Consider the following 20,497-nt stretch of genomic DNA (forward strand, 5'->3'; position numbering starts at 1 on the left):
GATTGACAGGGAGCTTAGAAATGAGCTCTGAGTGCCAGGCACGCCTAGGGATACCCACCCAGGGCCAATTTCCTTGCCCTGCTGGGAGTACTCTCCACAGCAGCAGTCTCACATTCAGGCACCCAGTGAGGCTGCTAAATATCCTGGGGCTCCCCAGAACTCCTGGTTCTCAGAACTTTCTCTCACTTCAATCAAGGTTGGACTCTGGTATCATAATCTTTACAGGCTAAAAAGAATAAAGGCTTGAACGAGAGAACCGAGACTGATCCTTTTTCTCACTTATTGCTCTGTTCAGAATGGTTCATTCTACTTGTCCTCATTATCTCTTTTCTGCCTGTCACTGAGAAGCAGGCAGGTATTCAGAGGCCATCTTGGCTACGACAGTGGCCCTTCCCTGGAGGAATCCCCCCAAAACAGGGAGAAATTGAACTTTGGGGGTTGCTTTCTCATCTTGCTGATGAGACCCCAGTAAAACTCTCAGTCCCTAAAAGTTGAACTGGGACGACCGCTACTTGAGACCTCCTGGGATTATTGGCTAGAGTTTCAACCACAAAGCCCATTTCCTAAGCAGAGCCAAGGACCACAGGCTCCTCAGTCTCCAAAGTACAAAGTATCACCTTCCAGATAGAGTCAGGAAGGGGATGGGCGCCTACCCACATGCCAAGCCCTATCTGAGTTTTCTGTCTCCAGTAATCAAGACCAGCGCACTGTTCCAAGAAGGATAAGAAGCCAGGAATCCAAGTGATCACAAGTGTATAAAGACTATAAAATGGTGGCCAGAGAGACAGCTCAGCGGGAGGGTCTTTGCCTTGCATGTGGCAGTCCTGGGTTTGATCTTCTGCATCCCATATGATCCCCTGTATCTGCCAAGAGTGATTTCGTGATTTCTGAGCACAGAATCAGGAGTAACCCCTGAGCACCATCAGGTGTGGCCCCAAACCAAACCAAACCTACAAATAAGGCTTGTGGAGGTGGTAGACTGGGAACAATGGGAGGGAAGGTGGGAGGGAACCTGGGACCCCCAGGGAGGGAAGACACTGGTGGTGGAATCATTGCTAGAATATAAATGTGTCTAAAATGCAACTATGAATAGCTTTGTAAATCATGAGACTTTAATAAAATGCTCAAAAAAGAGTAGGCTAACATATTTTGTTGATGTAGCAAATACTTTTTCTTACAATAAAGTAAGCTGGAAAAGAAAAAAAAGAAACGTTTTTCAGAAACACAGTGGATCATTATCAGGTCTTTGTCCCCATCACCTTCATTTTGAGAATGAGGATGAAGAAGAGAAATTGAAAAGAGTCTCTGTAATTGGACCCATACAATTCCAACTCATGTAGTTCAAAGCCAAGTGACTATAATTTGGATTTTGAGTCACACTCCGATGTGCTCTGGGGCTACTCAGGATCATTGCTTAGGGGCTACCTCTGGCCATGCTCAGGAGATCATGTAGCATTGGGGATTGAACCCAGACAAGTAAAACATTTGCTCCAGCCCATTGAACTCTCTCTTCAGTTCCCAGAGGTCTAACAGTGCTAGCCTGGCTCCCAACAAATGTCAGTCAGACTTCACAGACCAGCTTCCTCTTTCGGTTTCTCTGATCTTGGGCTCAAGACAGGGGAGGGTGGGGGCAGGAGAGAAACAGCCAAGAGGCACTTTTCCAGGGTGGCCCCGCAGGGACTGAGGCAGCAGCCCTACACGGGCCCAGCTCCTTTCCTCACTGGGAGCCCTCGAGGGACCCGTGTCATATTTGGATTCTTGAAAAAGGAAACTTCAAAGGTTTTAGGTTTTTAATTCTCACTTAAATTCTCACTTAAGAGATTGAGTAAACAAGGCCCTGCCCCCCAAATCAAAGTAAGTTCTCAAAACCCAAATGTCTCAGGAGTCTCCAGAGCTGTGTTGCTGTTTTTTATTTTTTTATTTTATTTTTGTGTGTCGATTTTGGGAGGCCACACAGGGTGAGAGGAAAGCACAGCTTCTGGTTCTAGAACACTCAGCTCCAGCTTTGGTGAGGACATGGAGCGAGTATGACCTCGAACAAGTTCCTGACCTCTCAGGGCTTTGGTTCTGTGACCAGTAAAATGAGGATACTGAGAAATGAGTGAAAATGCATTCAGGGCTGAGGACACTGCATGGCACAGAGGAAGAATTGCAAGCCTGGTAGTGCCCTCCTCCACTTTCTCTTCCTCTTCCTCTTCCACTTTCTCCCCTCTTCCTCCTCCTCACACATGTGATTGTGCCTCTTGGCAGAAGACTAAGATATCTGAAAATGAACAGTTTTCTGTGACCTCCAATCTATTTCTGCAACTGATCAATACCCTGACATATACCCATGAACATCATTTCAAATGTCCAGGTGATGTTTTAAACATTTGAAATGAAGACTTTTATTCTCACTAGGAGCGTCTCATGAAAAAATAAATTTTATTCATTTTTATTTTTAATTAATTAATTAATTAATTAATTTTGGTTTTTGGGCCACACCCGGCATTGCTCAGGGGTTACTCCTGGCTGTCTGCTCAGAAATAGCTCCTGGCAGGCACGGGGGACCATATGGGACACCGGGATTTGAACCAACCACCTTTGGTCCTGGATCAGCTGTTTGCAAGGCAAATACCGCTGTGCTATCTCTCCGGGCCCTATTTTTTTAATTTTTATTGTGACCATAGTGCATTACAAATCTTTCACTGCATCATTTATGGTACATAGTGACAATGAATGAGGGGCATTCCCACCACCAGTACTGTCCTCCCTCCACCCCTGTTCCCAGTATACATTCCATATCTCCCTCCTCTACCCCCAGAATGCTAGTGCAACTGGTCTCCACTTTACAGCTTGTTGTAGATTGAGCATCTATTCCACCATCATTGAAGATAAAAAGGATAAGAAAAAAGAGAGAAAAAAATTTGGTGACAACTACCAAAAAAAGAAAGAAGAGAGAGGAAAAAAAAAAAGAAAAGAAAAATGGAAGAAAAAAGAAAAAATATGGACCCGGCAAATAAAAATAAAAATAAATCTCTAAATAATAACCACAAGAGTGAAAAAGAAAGAGAAAAGTGGAAGAAAAAAGAGAAGGAAATTAAAGTCAAAAACTAACAAATCAAAACAAAACAAGAAAAAGTATGGGTGCTGGAGTGGTAGGGTTTGGTGTTACCCCCACTTTTTTTTTTTTTTTTTGCATAGGCACAGTAAGCATTGGGGAAGAAAGGAAATTCCCATGGCCTAAAAGATTCAGGGTTTCTTCATCCTTGAAGCATACCATCATGGGATCAACTCCTGGCTCCATATATACTCATTACCCCATCCCAAAGGCTTTTTTGTGATGCCAGGAAAGTTTCCTCTCGGTTGTGTGTGAGAAAATCAAGCCACTGTAGCTAGCGATCTTGGTATTTGCGCAGGTTATAGGTCAGGGTCTAGGATAGAGTCTCTAGGTTCTAGAGGTTCCTATCCATCGTTGTTGTTGTGTTCAGTCTTCTGTAACACTTACTCCCTGTTTTTGTTCAGTCCCTAAGCCGAAACCTAGGATATTATGGATCCAAAGATTCTACTCAGTCTCTGTTGTCCAAGTTGGACCTCTGCAATAAGACATATTATTGTTGTTGTTGTTGTTGTTGTTGTTTTTTATGTGTCCTGGGCTACAGCCTAGGGTAGGGTTTTCCTTTTTAGTCCCAAGGTAGGTTCTGTTCAGTCACGGTTGTCAAAGTCAGTTTTCTGTTGTTGGTGCTCTTGTTTTTCACAGTTCAAAGGACATCTCTTCTGATTCCATTTAGTGTTAGGTGATGTGATAGGACAGCCTGGTCTTAGGTCAAGTTTTCCTTTCCTCGTTGTCATATCAAAACTGGCACAAGTTGGTGCCAGAGTAATGTTATAAATCTCCCAATAGAGCTTAGTTCCTGGTGGTGTTGCCTTGAGCTGTATCATTTCTATGTTGGGGATCTGGGGTTTCGGATTGGACTAACACTGTCCAATCTTCTGGGGACTGGTTGTATCTACATGACACATGTTCAGAATGGGAGGCACCCTTCTGCTATAAAAAGTGAGTTCTTATCCCTAGAAGATAAGATCTTGTTTCTGTGTCTATGGTTTCCCCTTTTTTTACTGTGCCCATACAAGAACGTATGGCGTCATACTGTGTTGCTGATGCTATTCTGGGTAAGGATGACAGGCTGCACACACAGTCTCTGTTGCCTGGTTTTGTTCTGAGCTTTTATCCCAGTCAAGGCTTTTAGTACCAAGCAGCACCAAAATGGTAAGGATAGAAAAAAATGTATATATTAAAATAGAACAAATAAATAAAACTGAGTTAAAAAGAAAAGGTATTCGAATAAAACAAGTGGTGGAGGAGGCTACCTGTATATTTAGGAATACACATCTTTTTTTTTTTAATTTTTTTTTATTTAAACACCTTGATTACATACATGATTGTGTTTGGGTTTCAGTCATAAAAGGAACACCACCCATCACCAGTGCAACATTCCCATCACCCAAGTCCCAAATCTCCCTCCTCCCCACCCAACCCCCGCCTGTACCCTAAACAGGCTCTACATTTCCCTCATACATTCTCAATATTAGGACAGTTCAAAATGTAGTTATTTCTCTAACTAAACTCATCACTCTTTGTGGTGAGCTTCCTGAGGTGAGCTGGAACTTCCAGCTCTTTTCTCTTTTGTGTCTGAAAATTATTATTACAAGGGTGTCTTTCATTTTTCTTAAAACCCATAGATGAGTGAGACCATTCTGCGTTTTTCTCTCTCTCTCTGACTTATTTCACTCAGCATAATAGATTCCATGTACATCCATGTATAGGAAAATTTCACATCTTAAGATGCATTGTTATACAGGTATGAAAAAATAAAATTTATTTTATTTTATTTATTTATTTTTTTAATTTTTTTTTGTTTTTGGGCCACACCTGGCATTGCTCAGGGGTTACTCCTGGCTGTCTGCTCAGAAATAGCTCCTGGCAGGCACGGGGGACCATATGGGACACCGGGATTCGAACCAACCACCTTTGGTCCTGGATTGGCTGCTTGCAAGGCAAACGCCGCTGTGCTATTTCTCCGGGCCCCAATAAATTTTATTTTTAACCAATGAAATCCCCTGGGTTAAAAACAGCACAGGGGCTGGAGAAATAGTACAACAGAGAAGGTGTGCATGCAGCCAACCAGGGTTTGATCCACATTATCCCATATGGTCACCCGAGCCTGGCAGGAGAGATCCCTGAGAGCAGAGCCAGGTGTTAGCTCCTGAGCACTATCAAAAACAAACACCCCCCAAATACCCTTCACCACCATCACCAACAAAAACAAAACCAAAAAAACCCAACACATAAACTAATTAGTATAGACCAAAGTGTATGGTGTTTTTATATCTACAACTGGAAAACTTAAGGAGAAAGATATTTGATGATAAACAGTTCCTGAGTAGGATACCAAGTTGGTTTGATTTTGGGGGGGGGGGTGCACACCTGGCTGTGTTCAGGGTTTTTTGATTCTGTGTCAAGGATCCCTCCAGGGTGCTTGAGGCCATACATAGTGTCAGGGATTGAACCCAATTTACCAAGTGCAAGGTGAACAGTGCCTGGTTACAGCACTGGTCAAAGTTTAAATAAAACCAGCCTGTGACTGGGAAGGAGTCATATGCTATAGCAATGGGACAGAATTTTACGGGGTGGAAGACACTGGATCATGCCTTGCTTCCTTTGGAAGGAGAGATCTTTAGGGTGATGGTGAGGAGGAGCTACCTGGTTGGGACCACTCGTCTCTGTCCTGGCCTCTTGGGAGATGCACTGTCCATTTTCTCAGCCTTTCGAAGCGCTTTGGGGGAGGCTTCCAGAAAGACCTGATCTCTCCTCTTTCTGCTCCTGACTCAGGCTGTGGAGCACCTAGGAAATAGTTAAAAAAAATAAAGTTTGGGGGCTGGAAAGATAGCATAGTGGTAGGGCATTTGCCTTGCATGCAGCCGACCTGGGCCAGACCACGGTTCAATTCCCGGTATCCCATATGGTCCCCAGAGCCTGCTAGGAGCCATTTCTGAGAGTAGAGCCAAGAGTAACTCCTGAGCACCACCAGTGGTGGCCCGAAATAATAAAAACAAACAAGCATGGGGCCAGAGCAATAGCACAGTGGTAGGGTGTTTGCCTTGCACGCAGCCGACCCGGGACGAACCTGGGTTCGATTCCTTGCATCCTATATGTCCCCCCCCCCCCCAGGCTGCCAGAAGTAATTTCTGAACGCAGAGCCAGAAGTGACCCCTGATGGTCGCTGGTTGTGGCCCAAACCCCCCTCCCCCCCAAAAAAATTAAGTTTGCAGATTAAAAAACATTTTTTTTTTTTTGGTTTTTGGGTCACACCCGGCATTGCTCAGGGGTTACTCCTGGCTGTCTGCTCAGAAATAGCTCTTGGCAGGCACGGGGGACCATATGGGACACCGGGATTTGAACCAACCACCTTTGGTCCTGGATCGGCTGCTTGCAAGGCAAACGCCGCTGTGCTATCTCTCCGGGCCCTTAAAAACATTTTTTTAAAGGCACGATGTTTATAACGAGTTTCATGCATACAGTGTTCCACCACCAATCCCAGCACCACTGTGACCTTCCTTCCACCAGTGGCCTCTGTTCTCTCCAAGCCTACTGCCAGCCTTGTTGTCAGGCTCATTTGGAAGGTTAGTTTTGTAGTTGTGTTTCCTCCTGTTGGCCCTGTGGTGTAGACAGACACCAAACTTTACTTCTATACCATAATGTATACCTCCTGCAAAGAACCCAGATCCTCAGTGTGTACAATTTTTGTTGTTGTTGTTGTTGTTGTTGTTTGTTTTTGAGGCACACCCAGTGGCACTCAGTGGTTATCCCTGTCTCTGCTCTCAGAAATCGCTCCTGGCAGGCTCAGGGGATCATATGGGATGCTGGGGATCGAACCCAGGTCTGTTCCAGGTTGGCTGCATGCAAGGCAAATGCCCTCCCACTGTGCTCTGGATCCTCATTGTGTACAATTTAAAGACCATTGACACACATATCTATCTACACAAGCCCTCAGTGGACCTTCTCCTGAGCTCAGAAACTTCTTTCACAGGCCATTTCATTACCTGGACTTCTAAGCTCTGCCATATTCTTCCTGGCAAGAATTCCAAGTGTCCTTACAACAAAAAATTATGTGAAGACATAGGCAAAACACTCCAGGACATTGAGACTACAGGCATATTCAAGGAGGAAACTGCACTCTCCAAACAAGTGAAAGCAGAGATTAACAGATGGGAATATATTAAGCTGAGAAGCTTCTGCACCTCAAAGGAAATAGTGCCCAGGTTACAAGAGCCACCCACTGAGTGGGAGAAACTATTCACCCAATACCCATCAGATAAGGGGCTAACCTCCAAAATATACAAGGCACTGACAGAAATTTACAAGAAAAAAACATCTAATCCCATCAAAAAATGGGGAGAAGAAATGGACAGACACTTTGACAAAGAAGAAGTACAAATGGCCAAAAGACACATGAAAAAATGCTCCACATCACTAATCATCAGGGAGATGCAAATCAAAACAACTATGAGGTACCACCTCACACCACAGAGAATGGCACACATCACAAAGAATGAGAATAAACAGTGTTGGCGGGGATGTGGAGAGAAAGAAACTCTTATCCACTGCTGGTGGGAATGCCGTCTACTTCAACCTTTATGGAAAGCGAAATGGAGATTCCTCCAAAAACTAGAAATCGAGCTCCCATATGATCCAGCTATACCACTCCTAGGAATATACCCTAGGAACACAAAAATACAATACAAAAACCCCTTCCTTACACCTATATTCATTGCAGCACTATTTACCATAGCAAGACTCTGGAAACAACCAAGATGCCCTTCAACAGACAAATGGCTAAAGAAACTGTGGTACATATACACAATGGAATATTATGCAGCTGTCAGGAGAGATGAAGTCATGAAATTTTCCTATACATGGATGTACACGGAATCTATTATGCTGAGTGAAATAAGTCAGAGAGAGAGAGAGAGAGAAACACAGAATGGTCTCACTCATCTATGAGTTTTAAGAAAAATGAAAGACATTCTTGCAATAATAATTTTCAGACACAAAAGAGAAAAGAGCTGGAAGTTCCAGCTCACCTCAGGAAGCTCACCACAAAGAGGGATGAGTTTAGTTAGAGAAATAACTACATTTTGAACTGTCCTAATAATGAGATTGTATGAGGGAAATGGAAAGCCTGTTTAGGGGCCGGGCGGTGGCGCTAAAGGTAAGGTGCCTGCCTTGCCTGCGCTAGCCTTGGATGGACCGAGGTTGGATCCCCCGGTGTCCCATATGGTCCCCCAAGCCAGGAGCAACTTCTGAGCACATAGCCAGGAGTAACCCCTGAGCGTTACCGGGTGTGGCCCAAAAACCAAAAAAAAAAAAAAAGAAAGTATGCTTGGGGCCTGGAGAGATAGCACAGTGGCGTTTGCCTTGCAAGCAGCTGATCCAGGACCAAAGGTGGTTTGTTCAAATCCCGGTGTCCCATATGGTCCCCCGTGCCTGTCAGGAGCTATTTCTGAGCAGACAGCAAGGAGTAACCCCTGAGCAACGCTGGGTGTGGCCCAAAAACCAAAAACCAAAAAAAAAAAAAAAAAGAAAGTATGCTTGGCTGTGGGCATTGTGGAGGGCAGTGGGAAAGAAAGAATTTCTACCTGCTGCACAGGTGAGGGCTCAGAGGAGGCCTTAGCCTTCGTAGGGCCAGAGACATGGCACAGAGGTTGGGGCATGGATCTTTCTTGAGAAGCACCATGTGCATCCCTGAAAACCCCCACAACATGGTCAGGAGTGGCTCCAGAGGCCCTCAGCACCCTCCTGGGTCCCCAAGTACTACTCAGCTCCCCAAACTCCACATGGCACCACAAACTTGGACCCTCACATTGAACTGTGACCTGATTGGCTGAGAGTTTCTGGGAGAATTCCCTGGGCCTCTGAGGACTGCTTGGAACCTTGTCTCTGCCCCCTACAGAAGTGACTTAAGCTCCCATCCACATTATCTATCTCTTGGCCCTTTGCATAGAAGAACAAACTACCCGCCCTTTTGAGAGATCATTTGATGTTAAAAAAAAAATGACTGGATTTAAAAATGAGAAAAGTAACTTTTTCAACATGTTGGTCTTTCTTCTATAAATCCAAGATCCATTTTTTTTTAACCTGGATTGTCAGGAGACTCAAATCTAGTGCTCACTGGAATCAACAAACTCCTTCCACATGTCAATGGTGTTCATTTCTCTGTACCTTGGGACCACTCCCCCCATCAATTTTAATAAGTTGCTTGGTTTTATACACAGATGTTCACAACCAGAATGTGCAATGTGTAATATGGGGGTCATATTTCCCCCAGGGCTGGGCAGTGAGTGGGCACAACCCTCATCTCCTAGTTAGCCACACTATGGAATAGATCCACAACTCTCTGGGGAACTAGAGAGTAAGTCTCTGAACACATTTAAGGTCCAACTATGCTAAATTATGACATTTGATTGGTTAGGCAATTATTTCCACCTTATACTTAGGAAAATTTCAGTTTACAATGGTTTTATTAGTATATAAAAATGGAGGGAGATTCCTGCTGCATTTGTAAGCTGCCTATAAATTCTTGCACCTTCATAACACATGTGGTGCATTACATTTATTTATGTGTCTGTCTGTTTTCTTTTTTTTTTCTATCCCAGTTTAACAAAATGCACTACTCAGCATAAAGCTCCATGCTTTAAAAAATGTTAAATGTTTAAACAATTTGAGTTGAAGGATCAGAATGAGATGGGGGGGGGTTCCTAATTCCCTTGCCTTGCATGTGGCCAACTTCAGTTTGATCCCAGGTAACTCATCTGGTTCCTTAACACTTCCAGGAGTGATACTTGAGCCCAGAGTCAGGAATAGCCCCTGAGGACCACCAGGTATAATCCAACTGTTGAGTCATTTCCCAGAATTGAGCTGATTATAACCAGGAGATATTTCTTTCTAGATTTTACCCTTTTCTTTCCTTAAAAAAAATAATTGCTGGTGGGAATGTTGACTGGTCCAGAATTTTTGGAAGACAATATGGACATTACTCAAAAACTAGGAATTGAGTTTTTATATGGTCCAACAATTCTACTCCTGATAACATATCCCCAAAGGCCACAATGCAGAAAAGAAAGACCTCTGCATTCCTATGTTCATTGCAGCACTACATACAATAGCCCAAAATATGGAAATAAGCCAAATGCCCATGAATAGATGATTGTATAGAGAAACACAATGTAATACTACTTGACCATTAGAAAAAGTAATCATGCAATTTGATGCAACATGAATAGATCTGGAGAATATTGTGTTGAGTGGAATGAGTCAGAGGGAAAGGAACAAACTCTGAAAGGTCTCTCGGATGTGAATTATAAAGAAACTTTGTAGGGGAGCATCAAATGCCCAATGGGAATAGATACAAAGAGTAGAGTAGGAATCATGTTATTGAGGCATATGAGTTAAGAAAGACATATGAACTAACTAAGACAATGGGGGAAGGAAAAGTGCCTAACACAGAGATAGGCTGGGTAGGGAGGAGGGAAACTGGGGACATTAGTGAAGGACCATGGACACTGATTGGTAAAGGGATTGATGTTGGAACAATATATGCCTGAAACTCAATATAAAAATCTTTTAAAAATTATCTGAAGAGGAAGATCCTGGGAGGATCAGACTTGATTTAGGAGAAGGTTGTGAGAGTGGGCCCTAAACTCAGTCTTTCCTAGCCTGCCAGAGCTCCCCCTGCTCTCTCGAAATATCTGCCCATAGGGGACCTACCTCTTCTGTGAGTTTTCCCTTTGGAGCAATGTTGGGTGGGAAAATGAATCTCCACTGGGAAAATGAAGAGCTCTGCAGGGGGATCATGGACTTTGCGTTGTCTCCTAAGGGGGGCCAGAACTCGAGGTACTTCTTTGGAGATAGGAGGCAATTTCACAGTGTTTGGTGCCTGGAGACAATGGAAGAACAAACAAAAATAAAAAATGGCAGCTACCTTAAGCCTGTTTCCTGCAGAGGACAGAGGTGGCATAATGTGTGTGTCTCTAATGTCATGTGTTGTGTCTCTAGTGTCATGTGTAGTATCTCTAGTGTAGTGTGTTGTGTTTATAAGTTTTTATACATATCTTTATTTAAGAACCATGATTACAAGCATGTTTGTAGTTGGATTTCAGTTTTATATATATATATATAAAGAACACCCCCCCCTTCACCAGTGCAACATTCCCATCACCAATGCCCTTCATCTCCCTCCTCCCACATTTCTTGCCTGCATTCAAAACAGGCATTCTATTTCTCTCACTCACTACCATTGTCATGGTAGTTGTCAGTGTAGTCATTTCTCCAACTGAACTTACCACTCTTTGTGGCAAGTTTCATATTGTTGGGCTAGACCTTCCAGCCCTCATCTCTATTGTCTATGGGTATTATTACAATAATGTTTTTTTTTTTTACTTTTTTTTTTTTTTTGGTTTTTGGGCCACACCCGGTAACGCTCAGGGGTTACTCCTGGCTATGCGCTCAGAAGTCGCTCCTGGCTTGGGGGACCATATGGGACGCCGGGGGATCGAACCGCGGTCCGTCTCCTAGGCTAGCGCAGGTAAGGCAGGCACCTTACCTCCAGCGCCACCGCCCGGCCCCTTTTTTTACTTTTCTTAAAACCCATAGATGCAGGGGCTGGAGTGGTGGTGCAGTGGTTGGGAATTTGCTTTGCATGCAACTGGCCTAGGATGGACCATGGTTCAATCCCCCGGCGTCCCATATGGTCCCTCAAGCCAGGAGTAATTTCTGAGCACAGAGCCAGGAATAACCCCTGAGCATCACCGGGTGTGACCCAAAAACCAAAACAAACAAACAAAAACAAGAAACAAAACTGGGGCCTGAGCGATAGCACAGCGGTAAGGTGTTGCATCCAACCAACACAGGATGGACAGTGGTTCGAATCTCGGCATCCCATATGGTCCCCCACCTGCCAGAGGTGATTTCTGAGCACAGAGCCAGGAGTAACCCCTGAGCTGAGCTCAGCCGGGTGTGACCCAAAATCCAAACAAACAACAACAACAACAACAAAAAGAAACCCAAAAAATAAAAAAAAAACCATAGATGAGAGAGACTATTCTGTGTCTATCTCTCTCTTTATGACTTATTTCACTCAGCATAATAGATTCCATGTACATCCATGTATAGGAAAATTTTTTGACCTTGTGTCTCCTGACAGCTGCATCGTATTTCATTGTGTATATGTACTACAGTTTCTTTAGCCACTCATCTGTTGTTGGGCATCTGGGTTGTTTTCAGATTCTTGCTATTGTAAATAGCTCTGCAATGAATAAATATAGGTGTGTATTGTGTTTCTGTGTGCCTAGGGTATATCCCTAGGAGTGTGTTTCTAATTTAATGTGTTGTGTTTCTAGCACCAGAAGGTGCTGGTTGGAATGGCACTTTAGTAGTGAGGTTGGGAAGCAATGACTGATAATCTCACTCATGTGGTCTTGCTTTGGCTCTTGGGAACCAGGCTGTTGTGCTCATCCAACTAGTAATCTAGTGAAAATGCTTGTAGAATCTACCAGAAAGAAAATTGAGATGTAGGAAAAGGGAGAAATCTCAACATCTATTGGATTGGGGAAAAATCTAGGTGAGGGGTCATCATCTGAGCAGCCTTAAGGGAAGGAAGTTCAGCCAGCCAGAGGTGTTTGCTTTCCTTGTTGCCTGCCTGAGTCCTGCCATCTTTCTGTGAAGAATTGGAGCAGCTAGGATTCCTGCCTCATGGGATACCTTGAGGATAGAGTGAGTTAAGCATAGATGCTTTTTTTTAAAATAAAATCTTTATTTAAGCACCATTATTACAAGCATGGTTGTAGTTGGGTTTCAGACATAATTAGAACACCCCCCTTCACCAGTGCAACATTCCCACCACAATGCCCCCACGTCCCCCACCCCTGCCTGTATTTAAGACAAGCATTCTACTTCTCTCACCATTAAGATTGTCATGATAATTGTTAGTGTAGTTATTTCCCCAACTGCATCACTACTCTTTGTGGTGAACTTCATATTGTGAGCCAGTCCTTTTGATTCTCATCTCTATTGTCTCTGGGCATTATTACAATAATGTTCTTAATTTTTCTTAAAACTCATAGATGGGTGAGACTATTCTGTGTCTATCTCTCTCCCTCTGACTTATTTCACTCAGCATAATAGATTCCATGTACATCCACGTATAGGAAAATTTCATGACTTCATCTCTCCTGACAGCTGCATAATATTCTATTGTGTATATGTACTACAGTTTCTTTAGTCATTCATCTGTTGAAGCACATTTTGGTTGTTTCCAGAGTCAGACTATTGTAAATAACGCTGCAATGAATATAGATGTGAGGAAGGGATTTTTGAATTGTATTTTTGTTTTCCTAGGGTATATCGCTAGGAGTGGTATAGCTAGATCATATGGGAGCTCAATTTCAATTTCCAGTTTTTTTTTTAGGAATCTCCATATTGTTTTCCATAAAGGCTGTGCTAGATGGCATTCCCACCAGCAGTGAATGAGAGTTCCTTTCTCTCCACATCCCAGCTAGCATTGATTGTTCTTTTTTTTGGGCCACAGCCGGCGGTGCTCAGGGGTTACTCCTGGCTATCTGCTCAGAAATAGCTCCTGACAGGCACGGGAGACCATATGGGACACCGGGATTCGAACCAACCACCTTTGGTTTTGGATCGGCTGCTTGCAAGGCAAATGCCGCTGTGCTATCTCTCCAGGCCCGCATTGATTGTTCTTGCTCTTTGTGATGTGTGCCAGTCTCTGTAGTGTGAAATGGTACCTCATAGTTTTTTGATTTGCATCTTTCTTATGATTAGTGATGTGGAGCATTTTTTCATGTGTCTTTTGGCCATTTGTATTTCTTCTTTGAGGATGTGTCTGTTCATTTCTTCTCCCCACTTTTTGATGGCGTTAGATGTTTTTTTCTTGCTAAGTTCTGCCAGTACCTTGTATATTTTGATATTAGTCCCTTGTCTGATGGGTATTGGATGAATAGTTTCTCCCATTCTGTGGGTGGCTTTTGTATCCTAGGCACTATTTCCTTTGAGGTGCAGAAACTTCTCAGCTTAATATAGTATCATCTGTTTATCTCTGCTTCCATTTGTTTGGGGAGTGCTATTTCCTCCTTGAAGATGCCTTTAGTCGCAATGTCATGGAGTGTTTTACCTATGTGTTGTTCTATGTACCTTATGGTTTCAAGCCTGCTAGAAAGGTCTTTATCCAAATCCATTTGGATTTGACTTTTGTGCATGGTGTTAGCTGGGGGTCTGAGTTTGCTTTTTTTAAAGTGGCTAACCAGTTGTGCCAACACCACTGTTGAAGAGGCTTTCCTTGCTCCATGTTGCATTTCTTGCCCCTTAAGCATAGATGCTTCTTATAGTGTTTGAAGTCAAAATTATATATTTATTAATTTAGGCCACACTCCTAGTTCTGTACTCAGGAATCATTCCTGGCAGTGCTAGGGAACCATATGGTCTGAGGGGATCTAAATCAAGTTGGCCACGTAAAAGACAAGCACCTTACCTGCTGTACTATCTCTCTGGCCCCCAGAGTTAAAATTATTTCTCTGAGAGAACATTTTTTTTAAGTAGGGTTTAACCTCCAATCTCCCCACTAGCAGCATATTTAGTTATCTTTAGTCTTCAGCAGCATGAATAAAGATTTAAAAAAAATTAGTCACTGTGGCCCCCCCCAAAAAACACCAAAAAATCAGTCAGAATCAAATATTTGGTCCAATTTTGTGTGTGTCTAAAGTCCACAAACTTAAGCATGTCTGTGTATATCAGCTTCTACATGGTGCGAGAGACACTAGTGGGAGTGCCCAAGCCTCCTGTTTCCAATTATTCAGAAGTTGCTAAGAATTTCTTCTTTAGTTTGCAGCTTTTAACATGTGAACCTGACTCTGGGGAATGGAATTTGCAGACCGGGGAGTTCAATTTCACAGGCGGAAACAGAAAAGTGTGTTGTTTTTTTCCTCTTCACTTTGTCTAGTGCTCAAAAAGAATAAAAGGATCTCAAACACATACTAAGAATGAATTTATCAGATGTACTTAGAATTAAACGAGGAAGGGAAGAGATTAGACCCAGTATGTGCAGAAAACTAGTCGTCAAGCCTAGCCATTAGGAAAGGACCAGCCAAACACAGCACATAAGAGCTTTATGCGTTCACAGTCCAGCTGCCAGCGCCTGCCAACTGCCCCATTCTGAATACTAACCTTGTGCATTTGGTTGGACAAGGTTTGCATTGAGAAATCCAGGTGGAAACTCAAATGGCTGGTACAGGGTGTGGCCAACAAGCCAGGCCTTAATGTCTTTATTCCAATTAAAATGTGGTAGACTTTTAACACTGAGGAAAGGCTGGTTGCTACTGCCCTCTCATATGTTCAGGCAGGGAGAAGGGAAAAGATGCCTGCCCTGCCTGGCATCCTGCACTTGGGGACTCCACTTAGGACCTCAGAGATGCCCGCAATTTCCTCTGTTGCTTCATCAGAGCCAAAGGCACTGGGAAAGGCATTGGGCATGGAAGGGAAAGTTCAGATCAGCTTTAATACAGGAAAATTGGAGAAAGAGCCCAAAGAGACAAAACAGCCTTTCTCACTGGCACTCCTCCTCTCAAAAGACATACATTCGCTATGCCTCAGTGGCAGGCACATGCACAGAGTGCATCCTTGCTCAGTCTCCGAGCAGTCCTGCAGACGTGACCCTGTCATCTGTGCATGGTGATGAGGTCACTGCGATTCAAGGGAATGCATGATCTCCAGGTTCCATGACTGCCATGCGTTAGAACATTCTGCAGGCCCTGCTAGCCTGCGCTCTATGTGGGTAACTGCCAAGCATCATGGATTCTTCCAGAGCTTCACAGGGACAACATAGACCATTCCTCCAGATGAAGGTACATGGGATGGCCAAAGGAATGGGAAGAGCTGCAAACTCTACTCCCATCTTCAAAGGTGATAACCTGCCAAGCAAACAAAAGCTTTGCTGGGTTCCAGATCCCAGCTTTGCCGGAGTTGGAATGAGATCAGTGGTCTCTGATTCCAAATGTGGTTCTGTAAATCTAAGGGTTTTCAGAGGACCCTTGAGCAGAACAAAGCATTCTGTGGTGAGCAGCAAGTGTGGCCACTGCAGACTTGTTGTCCAGGTAGGTGCTGGGCAGCCTGGGTGCCTTGCACAACGTGCACCATTTTCAACCTTTAGCAAGTCATTGCAGCTTCTCCTCTCCCTGCTCCTTTCCCCGCGCAGCTCCATTTGGGGTGCTTAGAAATGAATGATGGGACTGGCTGGGGTGCAGAGCAGTCCCGCCTCAAACATGCCACTACATTATACCAATGACTTGGAATTGAAGTTACTTGAGAAGGAACAGGGCAATAAGAACACTCTGGCCTTCTCTGCTCTGCCCAGAAAGCAGGAAATAAATCTCCCACTTATTTGGGAGGAAAGTCCCTTGGGCTGCCTCAGGAGCCAGAGAGTCAGCTGAATGGCCAACTCAGGATGGACAAGGTTTTTCTTCTCTCATCAGAGCAGAAAGTTTCTCTGTCTTTTTAAAATCATTGTTTCTTAGTTTAAAAGGTATAAAACAAGCCTGCTCTGGCCACCTCTTAGCTTCTGGATTGCTGATGCTTCCATAAGTATGAAACTTGATTTCTTTGTTTCCTGTGTTAATCTGCCTTGTGTCAATTTATTATTAGTCAAGCCAAAAGCATTTAGAAACTTTACTTCCCAACATGCAGATGGCCAGGTCTCTGTTGCAGACAGCTCCTCCAGTCACCTCATTTTGGAACTAGTCTTTTTATTTTTGGACCACATTAAGGGGTTTTCAGGGGTTACTGCTTGCTCTGTGCTCAGAAATCACTCCTGGCATGTTTGGGGGACCATATGGGATGCTAGGGATCGAACCTGGGTTGGCCACAGGCAAGGCAAATATTCTACCTGTTGTGCTATAGCTCAGGCCCTGAAATTATTCTTTAAAGATCACACACACACACATAACACACATACATACAACACACACACTTACCTGTTTTTTCTTAACTTCTTTCAGTATGTTTTTCTCCCAGCTTGGAGCCGGAGTGACAGGAGGGAAAAGGCATCTCTGATTGGTTTCCTCTTGTGGCTCCTTTAGTTGTGGGCTCCAATTCTGGTGGAGGTGGCGAATCCTTTGCTGGCCTGTGAAATAGGGCTTGGGTGAGAATTGGGGATGTTTCTGGGGTTCCGGCAACAGACTTTCACCTTCTATCACGGAGGTTCATGGAAACTGTGTGAGGGGGTAGGAGACTAGGTAGAAGACACCCCTTGGGGAGTTAAATTTGCTTCTCATTCTCTGGGCTGAGTTGAGCTTGGCTGAGTCAGTTGTTAGCATGGTAATGGTACTAGTTAATGTGTATTCAGGGCTAATGATGGGATGAGAATTGGGCAAAGTAGTTAACATGGTTTTTAAGTGTTTTAACTCATGGCCTCCCTGCAATTTCTGGATGGAAATAGGATTTACTCTTCCCACTCTCCAGCTAAAGAAAGGGAGCCTTGGGGCCAGAGTGATAGCACAATAGTAGGGCATTTGCTTTGCACACAGCTGACCTGCAAAAACCCAAAACCCACCCCCCAAAAAAGAAAAGGAGCTTCACTTGGAAAGATGAACAACATGTCAATGTGCACAACCAGTGAATCATACTTGAATGTGGTGGAATCGACCCAACTCTATTGCAGCTCTCGTGTCAATATGTTCTCAGTAAGTTTTCCAAAATACACTTGGGAGATGGGAAGGTCTTGGGGTGTGGCTGGGACCCAGGAAGGTAGTTGCAGAGTGTGTGCAGTTGAGCCTAAGTAAGGAGTAACCCTTCACTCTTCTCACACCTTCTTTTGGCCCTGGGTTTGCTTTTTGGGTCACACCTGATTTGCTTAGGGCTTACTCCTTCCCCTGCTCTCAGGGATCACTCCTGGCAGATTTAGGGGATACTATGTGGTGCTGGAGATTGAACCCAGGTCATCTGTGTGCAAGGCAAGTACCCCATCCATGATTTTATTGTTTGGACTCCACTTCTCATAAAAAATTTATTTCATTTACATGATTGCAATACATGTATTCTGAACTATTATGCTTCAACTGTTCATGAAAACTTTATAAGCCATTAAAAAAAGACAGCTGTCATCTTGTTGTTGATGGCAGGGTAAAGTGGAGAATAAGAGAAGCAGACTCCAAAAAAAAAAAAAAAAGGTGTTCAATCATGAACAACTCTGTGACTATCTCACAGTGACTCAATTAAAGAATTTATTAAAAGATAAGAAAAGATCAACATTGTTTTGGTAGTTGCTAGTGTATTATTTCTCTAACTGCACTCTTCCCTCTTTGAGGTGAGCTTCATATTGTGAGCCGGTCCTTCCGGCCCTCATCTCTGGGCATTATCACAATAACGTCTTTTATTTTTTTTAATGTAGTTTTTTTTTTTTTTTTTTTTTTTTTTTTTTTTTTGTGGTTTTTGGGTCACACCCGGCAGTGCTCAGGGTTACTTCTGGCTCCATGCTCAGAAATTGCTCCTGGCAGGCACGGGGGACCATATGGGACGCTGGGATTCGAACCGATGACCTCTTGCATGAAAGGCAAACGCCTTACCTCCATGCTATCTCTCCAGCCCCGTCTTTTATTTTTTTTAAAACCAGAGTGAGAGAAGTAGAATGCCTGTTTCATATACAGGCAGGGGGTGTGGGAGTAGGGAGATGGGGGCATTGGTGATGGGAATGTTGCACTGGTGAAACGGGGTGTTCTTTTCGTGACTGAAACCCAACTACAGTCATATTTGTAATCATAGTGTTTAAATAAAGAATTTATAAAAAATGGGCCTGAGCGAGCACAGCGGTAAGGCGTTTGCCTTGTATACAACCAACACAGGACAGATCCTGGCATCCCATATTACCAGGGGCAATTTCTGAGCACAGAGCCAGGAGTAACCCCTGAGCGCTGCCTGGTGTGACCAAAAACAAAACAAAACAAACAAACCAAAAAAGAATTTAAAGAAAAAGAAATAAGAAAAGAAAAGATCATTTATACCTCTCTGCTCTACCCAACTTGGACACCAGCACTCAGGGAAATGGCTGCTCTAGTTCAGGTCAGTCCTAAGCTTGGCACTAGCATGCTGGGTCTGTCAGCTTTGTTCCGGACAGAAAATAATTGCAGGAGGAGGTGAAATGGCAAAGCAAATTGCTTTTACTGAAACAGATTTATAGAGATGTGAGGGGATAGAAAGGGGAAGGATATGTTCAAAAGAGAATGCAGCTTCTTCAGAGTGGAAAGAGGCAAAGAAACAGAGAGACATGCAAGAGACACACTGTTCATGGGAGAATAACACTGTTCATGTTACCAGCTCAGTCTTAAAGGGCAAGACTGAGCTGGTATTCTTAAGGTATTCCTGAGTGGCACAAAGAAATTCTACTCAGCATGTCTCTGTGTTCTCGGATCAAGGCCGAGGGCTGGGTTTTCCTAGCTCATGGGGCATGGTACTGGGTTTCATTTATTTATTTATTTATTGGTTTTTGGGCCACACCAGGGGATGCTCAGGGGTTACTCCTGGCTATGCGCTTAGAAATAGCTCCTGGCTTGGGGGACTATATCAGACACAGGGGGATCGAATCCTGATTTGTTCTAGGTCAGCCACATGCAAGGTAAATGCCCTCCCTCTATGCCACTGCTCCTGCCCCTTGGTATTGGGCTTCTTACCACTGGGGCCTGCCTTCCGCTTGGGGAAGGCTCCTCCGTAGAATGTGACCTGAGATTGGTCACTCAGAAGCCAGAAGGGATGCATGGAGGCCTTCCTGAAGGCCCTGCTGGGAATATGTGGTACTTCCTCATGGCAACTGCCCTCCGAGGTATGTCTGTGACGGTGATTCTCTGTGGACATGCCCTAGAGAATGACAGATACGGAGCCTGTAAAGGAGTTTTTGTAAAGGAAAAGACCAGTTACCTTTACCAGTCAGACCTTTTGGCTACACTTGGAGTTTCCTGGAGCGGGTGGGGCGGCGTTTCTTACAGCCTTAAAAGAAAAACATGGTTAGAATAACGAGATTGTGAATACTGTTTCTTCCAATAAAATATGTGATTGTGGAGGATAGAATAATGTGTAACCACACCTGAGTCCAACCACTGTCTTTATCCATCATGAAATGTTCTGATCCCTTTCCTGGAGTATACTTCTCCCTTTCTCCTTTATAATTCTCATTGAGTCTCTGACACTTTTCTTCTGAGAGTTCACAGATATTGTCTTTGTTGTGTGAAAAAATGTCATTTGTATGTATGTATGTATGATCACACATATGTATACACACACCTCAGATCTTAGAGCCTCGAATGCATTTTATATTTTAAATTATTTCATTCTTATCATAACCTTGTGAGAAATGTAAGAGAAAGGCTCTAACAAGCAGAAGAGAAAATTCAGTGTTTTTTTTTT

General features: G+C 43.7%; 2 protein-coding genes across 3 annotated transcripts in view; both read right to left on the bottom strand.

Annotated features, from left to right (window-relative positions):
• The window catches only part of NOP58 (NOP58 ribonucleoprotein), a 507,450-nt gene that overhangs the window by 180,118 nt on the left and 306,835 nt on the right, over nucleotides 1-20,497 (bottom strand). The window lies entirely within an intron of this gene.
• The window catches only part of KIAA2012 (KIAA2012 ortholog), a 133,781-nt gene that overhangs the window by 90,181 nt on the left and 23,103 nt on the right, over nucleotides 1-20,497 (bottom strand). The window contains exons 6-8 of the mRNA XM_049772909.1: nucleotides 19,768-19,951; nucleotides 17,077-17,225; nucleotides 10,808-10,976 (exon numbers count right to left, since the gene is read on the bottom strand). Coding sequence (XP_049628866.1) covers nucleotides 10,808-10,976; nucleotides 17,077-17,225; nucleotides 19,768-19,951 — 502 coding nt within the window. The remainder of the gene's footprint in view (nucleotides 1-10,807; nucleotides 10,977-17,076; nucleotides 17,226-19,767; nucleotides 19,952-20,497) is intronic.

This window comes from Suncus etruscus, chromosome 5 (assembly GCF_024139225.1).
Source record: "Suncus etruscus isolate mSunEtr1 chromosome 5, mSunEtr1.pri.cur, whole genome shotgun sequence".
Taxonomy (NCBI): Eukaryota; Metazoa; Chordata; class Mammalia; order Eulipotyphla; family Soricidae; genus Suncus; species Suncus etruscus.